A 12,182-nucleotide genomic window follows, 5' to 3' on the forward strand; every position below is an offset into this window, starting at 1 on the left:
GGAAGGAGAGTTTACAGTCTAACCAGACACCTAGGTACTTGTAGTTGTACACATATTCTAAGTCAGAAGCGTCCAGAGTAGTGACGCAGGACAGGCGGGCAGCGATCGGTTGAAGAGCATGCATTTAGTTTTACTTGCATTTAAGAGCAGTTGGAAGCCACTGATGGAGAGTTGTACGGCATTGAAGCTCGTCTGGAGGGTTGTTAACACAGTGTCCAAAGAAGGGCCAGAAGTATACAGAATGGTGTCGTCTGCATAGAGGTGGATCAGAGAATCACCAGCAGCAAGAGCGACATCATTGATGTATACAGAGAAGAGTTGGCCCGAGAATTAAACCCTGTGGCACCCCCATAGAGACTGCCAGAGGTCCGGACAACAGGCCCTCCGATTTGACACACTGAACTCTATCTGAGAAGTAGTTGGTGAACCAGGCAAGGCAGTCATTTGAGAAACCAAGGCTGTTGAGTCTGCCGATAAGAATGCGGTGATTGACAGAGTCGAAAGCCTTGGCCAGGTCGATGAATACAGCTGCACAGTATTGTCTTTTATCGATGGTGGTTATGATATCGTTTAAGACCTTGAGCGTGGCTGAGGTGCACCCATGACCAGCTCGGAAACCAGATTGCATAGCGGAGAAGGTACGGTGGGATTCGAAATGGTCGGTGATCTGTTTGTTGACTTGGCTTTCGAAGACCTTAGAAAGGCAGGGTAGGATAGATATAGGTCTGTAGCAGTTTGGGTCTAGAGTGCCTCCCCCTTTGAAGACAGGGATGACCGCAGCAGCTTTCCAATCTTTGGGGATCTCAGACGATATGAAAGAGAGGTTTAACAGGCTAGTAATAGGGGTTGCAACAATTTCAGCTGATCATTTTAGAGGGTCCAGATTGTCTAGCCCGGCTGATTTGTAGGGGGTTCAGATTTTGCAGCTATTTCAGAACATCAGCTGTCTGGATTTGGGTGACGGAGAAATGGGGGAGGCTTGGGCAAGTTGCTGTGGGGGGTGCAGGGGTGTTGACCAGGGTAGGGGTGGCCAGGTGGAAAGCATGGCCAGCTGTAGAAAAATTCTTATTGAAATTCTCAATTATTGTGGATTTACCGGTGGTGACAGTGTTTCCTAGCCTCAGTGCAGTGGGCAGCTGGGAGGAGGTGCTCTTATTCTCCATGGACTTTACAGTGTTCCAGAACTTTTTGGAGTTTGTGCTGCAGGATGCAAATTTCTGTTTGAAAAAGCTAGCCTTGGCTTTCCTAACTGCCTGTGTATATTGGTTCCCAACTTCCCTGAAAAGTTGCATATCGCGGGGGCTATTTGATGCTAATGCCGTACGCCACAGGATGTTTTCGTGCTGGTCAAGGGCAGTCAGGTCTGGAGTGAACCACAGGCTATATCTGTTCCTGGTTCTACATTTTTTGAATGGGGCATGCTTATTTAAGATTGTGAGTAAAGCACTTTTAAAGAATAACCAGGCATCTTCTACTGACAGAATGAGGTCAATATCCTTCCAGGATACCCGGGCCAGGACGATTAGAAAGGCCTGCTTGCTGAAGTGTTTTCGTGAGCGTTTGACAGTGATGAGGGGTGGTCGTTTGACCGCAGACCCATTACAAACACAAGCAATGAGGCAGTGATCGCTGAGATCCTGGTTGAAGACAGCAGAGGTGTATTTGGGGGGCAGGTTGGTAAGGAAAATATCTATGAGGGTGCCTGTGTTTACAGATTTGAGGTTGTACATGGTAGGTTCATTGATAATTTGTGTGAGATTGAGGGCATCAAGCTTAGGTTGTAGGATGGCTGGGGTGTTAAGCATGTCCCAGGTTAGGTCACCTAACAACACGAGCTCTGAAGATAGATGGTGGGCAATCAATTCACATATGTTGTCCAGGGCACAGCTGGGGGCAGTAGTTGGTCTATAGCAAGCGGCAACAGTGAGAGACTTGTTTCTGGAAAGGTGAATTTTTTAAAAGTAGAAGCTCAAATTGTTTGGGCACAGACCTGGATAGTAAGACAGAACTCTGCAGGCTAACTCCACCCCCTTTGGCAGTTCTATCTTGTCAAAAAATGTTATAGTATGGGATGGAAATTTCTGGGTTTTTGGTGGCCTTCCTAAGCCAGGATTCAGACACAGCTAGGACATCCGGGTTGCAGAGTGTGCTAAAGCAGTGAATAAAACAAACTTAGGGAGGAGGCTTCTAATGTTAACATGCATGAAACCAAGGCTTTTACGGTTGCAGAAGTCAACAAATGAGGGCCTGGGGAATGGGAGTGGAGCTAGGCACTGCAGGGCCTGGATTAACCTCTACATCACCAGAGGAGGAGTAGGATAAGGGTACTCATGTAGTCATGTGCACATTTGTTAATATTTTTTTTATCCCTTATTTAACTAGACAAGTCAGTTATTAGCCCAGTTATAGATCATTTGTAGTCAGTAATAGGGGAGTGATTGCTTCCTACAATAGCACAAAACATGTACATTTCTAGACACCTTTAAAAGACGAGTCAGGTAAAGAGCTTATTTGTCTTAAAGGGGCAGTGTTGTATTTTGAGACAGGCTTGAATAAAGCTATGTAGCCAATAGGCAGAGGGCTTGCATTATAGGGAATAGACTGACTTGCCAGGTCCTCCAATATGTCACACCCCGCAAATATTTTTTCCAGCATTCCGATCAGTTTTATGTAATAAATTTAAAAGTGAGGTGCAACTTCGTATTGGGACTTTTGATGAGTATTCTAATGCAAATCCATATTTTACATGTGGTTACGTTTATGCTACCTACCCTTCAACAGAAAATGTCACCATCCTTTCTTCCGATAATTAATAGGGCTTACCATGAGTCCCATATTTTGGAATTGTCGTGTCATTGGGTTCATCCAGTTGTCTCCACCTCCACCCTTTAGGGAACAAACAGAAACATGCAATGTAGCTAAACATATTCCCTCAATCAGAAAGATGTCTTTCAGTTCCACAGTTTAGGATACAAAAACAAAATTGAGCAAGCAGACCCTAATCACAAAAATACCTTGATGTTGCCTCTTTTTCCCCCAGGGCCTTGCCCCCAGCCACCAGAGTTGTAGTTGCTGCTGGTCTGTGAGCCTGTGCTGTTCCAAACTCCACCAACGTCCTCCTCCTCATCCCAACTGGAGTGTCGAGAGGCTGGAACTGGGCCCTCTCCTTTGCCCCAGCTCTCTTGCACTGACTTTGAACCTATGGGATATGCAAATATTGGTCATGCAATGTCCTAAGGAGTAACAACCAACAACACATTTGCCTTACAATGAAAACTCCTTGAAGTGTCTTACCAGATTTAGATGAGGGGTTTCCCCAACCAGCAGTTTTGCTTGAGTTATCTGGGTCTCCCCAGCCAGATGGTGGATCAGAAGTCTGCCCCCAGGAAGCAGTGCCATTATCCACAGATTGTCCAATGAGGTTGCCACCCCCTCCCCACATACCTGGGCCTGGTAATACAGAGAAGATCAGATTAAAGAATCTGCCAGAAATGCAAGTTGTTAGCCTTCGAAGGAATAAATCGGGCATAGCTTACCCAATCCAGGTGCATTGCCAGGGTTTGAGTCCCGGTTAGCTGGGATCGCAGGCTGTCTCCTTGGTGGTGGCTGTTGTACGGATGTCGGTGGACCCTGTTGAGTTTTGCCTTGAAGAGGCGGTGGCTGACCAGAGGGGGCACTGTTTTTATCCCACAGGTTCACATTCTTGCTGTTGTAGCAGGTGGGATCGCCCCAGGCTGAAGTGCCATCGTCAATCTCCATCTTGCGGCTGATGGACTGAGGGGAGGGCTCCTCCCACCCGCTGAGCTCAGGGGCCTCAGCAGGCCCAACAGGGATCTGAGGGATGGGGCCAGCAGTCCAGCCCGAGTTTTGGTTCTGATTCTGGGTGGGAGGACCTCCTGACCTGCCCAAGCCTCCTGGTGGCTGTTGGGTCTGTGATTGGTGTTGCTGTTGATTTGGGGATTTCAGTGTTGCCGCTTGGCTGTTTGGTATCTGTGGTGAATGCGGCTTCACGCACCAGTCCTGGTGCGGTTTGCCGCCCATGTCACCTCCACTTCCCCAACTCCTCTGTTGGCCTCCCTCATCTATGTTACCCCAAGATCCTTTGTCCGTGTTGCCTCCACCTCTGCCCCTCCCTTCCCCCCAGCCTCCATTGCCTGTCTTGGGTTCACGCTGCGCCCAGTTGCCTCCCCCTTTTTGTCCCCATCCACCTCCCTCCCTACCCATCTCTTTCCAACCCCCTGCAGTCCCCTTCTCCTCCTGACCACCTCCCCAGCCACTCCCTCTTCCGCCACCCTGTTCTCCGAAATCTCTCCAGTTACTTCCTCCGCCCCCTCTGCGGTCTCTTCCCTCCTGCTCCTCACTGCCCCAGCCTTTGCCATGGCTCTCTGAAGTACTGACGTCGCCCCAGGCTCCACTCGTCTTTCCCTGGCTGCCATCAATATCTTCCACTGGCATCCTGGAGGCAGTAGAATTCCGCATGTTGGATGGTGGAGCACAATTTGACTCGTCATCCCAGCCGCCCTTTGAAGATACAGGGCCAGGACCAGTGTTCGTAGTAGGCATATGGGCCCCAGCAGATGGATCAGTAGTCATTGTGCTGTTGCTTGCGGGGTAAGTAGATGCCCGACCAGTAGAATTAACAGCCTGAGATGGAAAAGCAGGGGAACTGCTTCCCTCATTTTGACTGGCTGCTCCTGTATCCAGGTCCCAGGCCACATTCTGCTGTACGTGGATCTGCCCCCATCCGGTGTTGGACAGCACCCTGGGATCCAGGTCCGACCGGCTGAGCACGCTCTGTAAGGCCACTTCAGGGTTGGGGGGTGGGTTGCTGGAGCGGTGGCGGGAATGCTCCTGGTGCCGATTGTGACTCCCAGCCCTGGACCCTCCTCCACTGGAGGATGAGGGGTCTCCACTTCCTCTGCCACCTTGACCTGCCCATTCCCCCATAGCATCAACCCCTTTCTGATTGTCCCAAGCTGTTGTCATAGTAGCAAATGTTGGTGAGGCAGAATCCTGGGATATGCCGCCACCACCACCACCGCTACCTCCACTGCTGCTGCTACTCTCGCCTCCACCGCTACTTCCTATTGCTGGGTTGCTGGAACCCCTGACATCTGTCGATCCCTGTGTACCGCCCCAACCCTCCTCTGTAGCCCCATCCCATGCTCCCTGAGATACCACTGGGGTATTTGAGCTAACATCATTTCCCCTGACCCATTCCTCATCTCCTGCCAACCCAGCTTTCTCACCTTGGCTGCCGAAGCCCCACACATTTGCCTCCTCCCCCTGAGCTGCATCTCCCCCTACTCTGTTCCACACGTCAGTCTTAGAGGCACCTGTGTTGAGGTTAGAGGGGGGAGGCAAGGCTCTCCATGAAGAGGAAGAGGTTGTGGAGGAGGATGACGAGGCAGAGAGATGCTCGCTCCCTCCAACAACCTCACTGTCCACAAGGTCTCTGCCTCCTTGATTTGGTCCTTCTCCAAGCTCCGGCCCCAAGCCCCCCCAGTCCCCATGGAGATGTTCTCCATCCCTGGCAGGCATTTCATGGAGTTGGTGCTGATGGCTAGCTTGATTCACAGAGGAGAGTGGATGAGTATGGGTGGTACTGGCAGAGAAGGATGTTGTGATGGATGAGGGCACAGCTTCGGTGGTAGCTGCACCAACCCCTCTCGTTCCATCCTGCACAAGGGCAGGCCAGGCTGAAGGGTTGAAGTTGGCACCAGGAATCCCACTGTTCACACTAAGAGGGCTCTCCTGAGTCCCAGGAAGAAAGGAGACTTTGGAATTGTTGAGCACTGGCCCCTCTGCTGTTGCTGCTGCGGCCACTCCAATTCCAGGCTGACTGGAAGAGCCCCACACGACACCAGACAGGACACATTCAGTGAGTGACGAGGGGGAAGAGTGGGGTGGGGAGGGACTGTCTGAACTCCCAGCTCTTGCTCCTCCTGTCCTCAGATGCTGTTGGGTGCATTTGTCAGTCCGTGAGGCACTGCTGTTGTTGGGGACATCCAGCTCTGCTCCCTCGGTACCCACTCTATCCCCACCCACAATGCTGGGCCACTCTTCAAGGTCACTCCCATCCACTATCACCTTCTCCCAGCCCTGAGAAGGGGGCTGGCTGCCAGAGCCCAACCCCCATGTGGAATTTGCATAAGTTGAAGAAGCAGCGACTGAAGATGAGGGTGAGGAGTGAGGGGGTGAAGGAGAAGGTGAACCCAGATTGGGATCTGTAGATAATAAGCAAACATACTTTGTTAACTTCAGGACCGTGTTAAGAAGGTTAAAACAGCATGTTAATTACACTTGGACGAATATTCAATTTAATGCTGACTTCAGATCCAAACCACATCCTTTCATTTCAATGTTGACCCACCTGTGGATCCAGATGTGGTTGCATTGGGGGCATCTCCCTGTGAAAGAGGGGGTGCGTCTCCCCTACCGCTGCCTCCCCCCAGCAGCATGCAGGACAGTGGTGGCTGGCCCCTCTTCAGAAGCACTTTGTGGTCCTGCTGGTAGCGGAATCTTGGGGGCACCTCTCTGGGCATATAGCGCTGAGTTCCGGTGGGGGGCTGTCCGTTGGCCACAGCCGCCCGGTTTGCATTGTTCCCACCCGGAGGAACAGCGAACCCAGCTGCAGGGCAGGGGGACGGTGGTGGAGTGGGGCCAGGGCTGGGAGACACAGAGCCAGGAGTGGCTAGTGACTGCGTGGAGCTGGCCTTGGTTGATTCTGGCACTTAAGGAAAATGAAACAAATGAACCAAGTCAATAAAGTTAAAGCTGGAATGGATCCTAATCATAATGTTATGTAACATAATATAAACTTGGCTATTTCCTCTCATCATTATCTTGTTTGATGAAAGGAAGGGGTGTTACAGATGTACAGTAGCAGTCAAAAGTATGGACATTTACATTTAAGTCATTTAGCAGACGCGACTTACAAGTGTATCTACTCATTCCAGGGTTTTTCTTTATTTTTACTATTATCTACATTGTAGAATAACAGTGAAGGCATCAAAACTATAAAATAAACACATGGGATCATGTAGAAACAAAAAAATAATTTATATATTTTTATATTGGCGATTCTAAGTTTTTTTTTAACCTTTTAATTTAACTAGGCAAGTCAGTTAAGAACAAATTCTTATTTTCAATGACGGCCTAGGAACAGTGGGTTAACTGCCTTGTTCGGGGGCAGAACAGATTTTTACCTTGTCAGCCCGGATATTCAATCTTGCAACCTTCCGGTTACTAGTCAAACCACTAGGCTACCTGACGCCGAAGTAGCCACCCTTTGCGCAAAGCTATCATGGAATTCTCTCAACCAGCTTCATGAGGTAGTGACCTGAAATTAATGTAAATTAATAGGTGTGTCTTGTTAAGTTATTTTGTGGAATTTCTTAACTTCTTAATACATTTGAGCCAATCAGTTGTGACAAGGTAGGGGTGGTATACAGAAGATAGCCCTATTTGGTAAAAGACCAAGTCCAAATTATGGCAAGAACAGTTCAAATAAGCAAAGAGAAATGACAGTCCACTGTTACTTTAAGACATGAAGGTTAGTCAATAAGGAACATTAAGAACGTTTAAGTGCAGTCAAAAACGATCAAGCGCTATGATGAAACTGGCTCTATTGAGGACTGCCAGCGTTACCTCTGCTGCAGAGAATAATTTCATTAGAGTTAACTGTACCTCAGATTGCAGCCCAAATAGGAGGAGACTGTGTGAATCCGGCCTTCATGGTCGAATTGCTGCAAAGAAACCAGCGCACAATTGGCCCAGTGTCGTCCGGGTTAGGCAGTCATTGTAAATGAGAATTTGTTCTTAACTGACTTGCCTAGTTAAATAATAATGAATATATATATATTTTTTAATTAAACTACTAAAGGACACCAACAAGAAGAGACTTGCTTGGGCCAAGAAACACGAGCAATAGACAGACCGGTGGAAATCTGTCCTTTGGTCTGGAGTCCAAATTTGAGATTTTTGGTTCCAACTGCCGTGGCTTCGTAAGACGCAGAGTAGGTGAACGGATGATCTCCACATGCGTGGTTCCCACCGTGCATCATGGAGGTGGTGATGTGATGGTGCTTTGCTGGTGACGTTGATTTATTTCTAATTCAAGGCACACTTAACCAGCATGGCTACCACAGCAAAACACAATCCCATCTGGTTTGCGCTTAGTGGGACTATCTTTTGTTTTTTAACAGGACAATGACCCAAAACACACCTCCAGGCTGTGTAAGGGCTATTTGACCAAGACGAAGAGTGATGAAGTGCTGCATCAGATGATCTGCCCTCCACAATCACCTGACCTCTACCCAATTGGGATGGTTTGAGATGAGTTGGACCGCAGAGTGAAGGAAAAGCAGCCAACAAGTGCTTAGCATATGTGGGAACTCCTTCAAGACTGTTGCAAAAGCATTTCAGGTGAAGCTGGTTGAGAGAATGTCAAGTGTGCAAAGCTGTCAGATGCAAAGGGTGGCTACTTTGAAGAATCTAAAATATAAATTATATTCTGATTTGTTTAACACTTTGATTACTAAATGATTCCATGAGTTATTTCAGCGTTTTGACGTCTTCACTATTATTCTACAATTTAGAAAAATAAATAAAAACCCTTGAATGAGTAGGTGTCCAAACTTTTGACTGGTACTGTATATACAGGACTACAACAACAAAAAAACGTACCTTTGACTTTTTGTTCAGTCACCTGAAAGTATAGAAGACCGTCAGTGCCATAAAACAGCCAACACATTTTTGTAACGAATGTCAAGTGATAATACCACAAGCAACTATGGTGCGCAGGCCAAGTAAATCATTATTGCTGTCACGACAAACACAGACGGAACAGTGTGGCTCTGACTTTCAATGGGCCATGAACCTGGATCAAACACCAGACAACTCTGTTTTGAGGAACATACCAGAGCACTCTGAATTATGTAGGCCTAATTTCCAGATGAAAAGTGGATATTATATACCTTCTGGGAAGCTTCCCTTTTCTTTTTATCCTCTTTCTTCTTTTTCTTGTCTTCCATGAACTGCTGTTCCCTTTCCTGATTCTCCTATCTGGGCACATTTAAATGGATGTGGGCATTGATATTGGGCGATAGGCATCAACATGAAGTTACATACATTTGCTGCGACTTGCCTAAAAACGTTTTATCAACAGTTTATTAAAATGAACTTACACAATTAGTTAATATTGTCAGAACTATAGAATTAAGCAGACACAACCTTGGCAACAATCTGTGGTAGCCACCCTGAATGATTCATTTTCAAGCAAAGGATTACAACTCCAAACAACATGTAATACATGCACATCAACAGAGAGGAAATGTAAGACTGGGCAGTACCTGACTGTTAGATAAAAGAACCCGTTTGCTGGTAGAAATATTTCATTGTCACGTAGGTCAAGGCCTAGCGAGCTAGTAGAGATGGCGAGAAGTTGAGTGTGTGCAGGATAGAGCGAGCTAGATGGGTCAGGTATCACGGGGTGGCATTTCGTTTTAGTCCCCGTTTGACTCGGCTTTACAAAAGCGCTCCACTGAAAACGCTAGTAAGCTGAAAATGTGGGGTCTTTTGAGTGTATGTATGGGAAACGTAAACAAAGCAAGTTTGCGCTATGGGAGGCATTTTGGCAATTTGGACAAGAGCTTGTCCAAATTGCGAAGTAGTAGTCTATTCTGTAAATACAATTTAAGGCCAGCAGTCAAATTAAGCCGCTCAAAATTGTCAGATTAAGAACTATCTAATGTTCGTTTTTACTAGAACTATTTAATGACTAGTTAAAATTTGATATGTGGATCTATACGCGGCATTTAATAAAAAACAATTCCCATAATAGCTAACGTTACATTATGCTAGCTAGTGCCACTTAATACAAATCAGCTAGCAGAAGCTTGCCTGGTGGTATCGCTCTGACGTTTGCAACGGCCTATTCCAGCCTCGAGCTCGAGTACAGAGTAGCCCCAAGCTGGACACCCGGTGACCGTAAACTTAAAAATATTTAAAAAACGGACGAAACAGACTCCGCGAGAATAAAGTCACGCAACGATACAAACGTGTGTTAACCTATCTAGCTAAATTGTTAAAATAGTATTGACATGAACTAGCTGTAAGATAGCGCTTTCGTGCGAACGACTTTGACGTCGTTAACTGCCGCTCAAAAGGTAAAGCCTAGTAGGGAACACGACGTACAGCTGCCGGCTTGCTAACCACCTCACATAGCTAAGCTCCATACATAGTTAAAAAAAAAAAAAAACATACATATCGGCCACACATATATACTGTTGATTAGTTGAGTACTCCGTGGTAATCGAAAATAGTTAATAGCAATGTTAATTGAATTGATTGTGTTTCACAAATTATTCATGCATACACACAAGACAATAATACTGCTTCATAGTATGACTTGTCTGTACAATCAACTGTCGTTTTTGGACTGAAGTGACTGACAAGGCCAAAGAAGCTACGATAAAACTTCAGTGACGTTCTCTGTAGCTAACTTAGCTGACTGACGTTAGCTAGCTGTCGCTTATAACTTAACATGGATAGAAAAAAATAGCACACATTTTACAACATTGTAATGAACAACTTAACGTTACATCGTGTGAAATAATGTTTTAGTTACTCACCTCAGGAATCAAACATAAAGTACTTTGAGAAATTCTTGCAGACCTATTTAGCTAAAGCTAGTTTAGCAATCTAACGGTAGTTCAAGGCTAAACCAAATAAGAAATAACATCACCAAAAGGCGAAATGTTAACAATCGAGAAATTCAGTTAACGTATATCCTTTCGTACGAATGTAGTTTTCGCTGTAAACTACACATGCATAACCTCTTGGTGGTTGCAAAGCGCTGTGAGGTCGGTTCGTTTACTATCGGCCATTTTGCTTTTCTGTGCAGCTTGTGTTGTTGACCAGAGGGAGGGGGGCTGAATGGATATCTGCACTCTGCAGCAAGGGGGCGTATTCTCGCCCAAGCGTGACGTCATTTACATCCAATTAGCCAGGTTATCAGGGATGACACTTCTCGAGTTTGGTAGAAAAAATTGTAAGCCAAAGCAACAGTACAGAACCATAACTAGACAGTGGAACCTGAACAACCTCTACCATAACTCAGTGAACTTAGATATTGCAAAAAACTCATCAATAACCTAGTCCGTTCTCATTTTTGGTTTACAGTCAGCACCTGAATGAGATAATAATAAGTATAATCAATGCATTCCCCCTCTTCTCTTTATCATACCTTTTCCAGAACACAATGTATTATCTGTATCATACGACTGAGGTCAAAATCCCAGCCTCATTTGACTGCTTATTTATACCCTCTTTGTTATGTAACATTTCCAGCATGTTGTTGTTTTTCTCTTTTGTTGCCTAGTGGCGTCCGCATGCATCCCAGACGGAACAGTTCGTGAATATATTATGATGACATTTTGTGACGTTTTTGTTTGTTTTGGACTTCGGCATGTTTTTTTTCAGCAGTTCGGGCACACCATTTTTCTCTAGAGGCAAGCGGAAGTCGGTCGATGAAGTCTACGCCCCCTCGTCGGCGATTGGTCAACAGTAGGGATACTTCAATGATGTGCAGTCTCAAAGAGAAACTAGGCACGTCACTTGAGAAATACTGCACCAAATATCATAGTCAAATGCAAAATCGCGCGACTAAAATCTCCTAAGCAAAAACGTCAAAATTAATGAAAAATGTATTAAGTTATACGATGTTCAAATAAAACTGGTAACTCGGAAATCTCCTACTTCCGACTTCAGTCCGTTGGAAACAACTGGGAACTCGGAAAAACGAGCTCCGACGGGCAAATCGATTTGAACGGTCATCCAACTCGGAATTCCATCTCGTGAACTCGGGCCTCTTTCTAGAGCTCCGACTTTCTAGCCTTAAGATCACTGACGTCATGATTTGACCTCGTATTTTTCCGAGTTCCTAGTTGTTTTGACCTCGGCATTATTATATCTCTGCCGTATCACCACGCTTATTCCGAAAATGTGGTCTGAGGCACCGTAAGGATGGTGTGACGCAATTACGGAGTCTCCAGAGGCATGCAGAGGTCAAATTGAGTGGAAGGTTGATTGGTTGACAGTAGATGGGGGCCAGTCTTAGATATACACAAACACACTTTCTTGACAACTTCCTTCACAACAGGGGCCTGTTGCACAAAAGT

The 12,182-nt window shown here is 46.3% G+C and overlaps 1 protein-coding gene across 3 annotated transcripts in view; it reads right to left on the reverse strand.

The window, feature by feature from the left end:
• Nucleotides 1-11,229, reverse strand: part of LOC139576924 (trinucleotide repeat-containing gene 6B protein-like) — a 28,414-nt gene extending 17,185 nt beyond the window's left edge. For 2 of the 3 annotated variants that reach the window (XM_071403542.1, XM_071403534.1), the window contains exons 1-8: nt 10,635-11,229; nt 8,979-9,066; nt 8,689-8,710; nt 6,374-6,733; nt 3,537-6,227; nt 3,295-3,450; nt 3,015-3,199; nt 2,824-2,886 (exon numbers count right to left, since the gene is read on the reverse strand). In XM_071403542.1, the coding sequence (XP_071259643.1) occupies nt 2,824-2,886; nt 3,015-3,199; nt 3,295-3,450; nt 3,537-6,227; nt 6,374-6,733; nt 8,689-8,710; nt 8,979-9,035 (3,534 nt within the window). In that variant the 5' untranslated portion in view covers nt 9,036-9,066; nt 10,635-11,229. The remainder of the gene's footprint in view (nt 1-2,823; nt 2,887-3,014; nt 3,200-3,294; nt 3,451-3,536; nt 6,228-6,373; nt 6,734-8,688; nt 8,711-8,978; nt 9,067-10,634) is intronic. The other variant, XM_071403550.1, reaches the window with a different exon arrangement.
• Nucleotides 11,230-12,182: the final 953 nt, after the last annotated feature.

The sequence above is a fragment of the Salvelinus alpinus genome, chromosome 1, assembly GCF_045679555.1.
Source record: "Salvelinus alpinus chromosome 1, SLU_Salpinus.1, whole genome shotgun sequence".
In the NCBI taxonomy this organism is placed as follows: domain Eukaryota; kingdom Metazoa; phylum Chordata; class Actinopteri; order Salmoniformes; family Salmonidae; genus Salvelinus; species Salvelinus alpinus.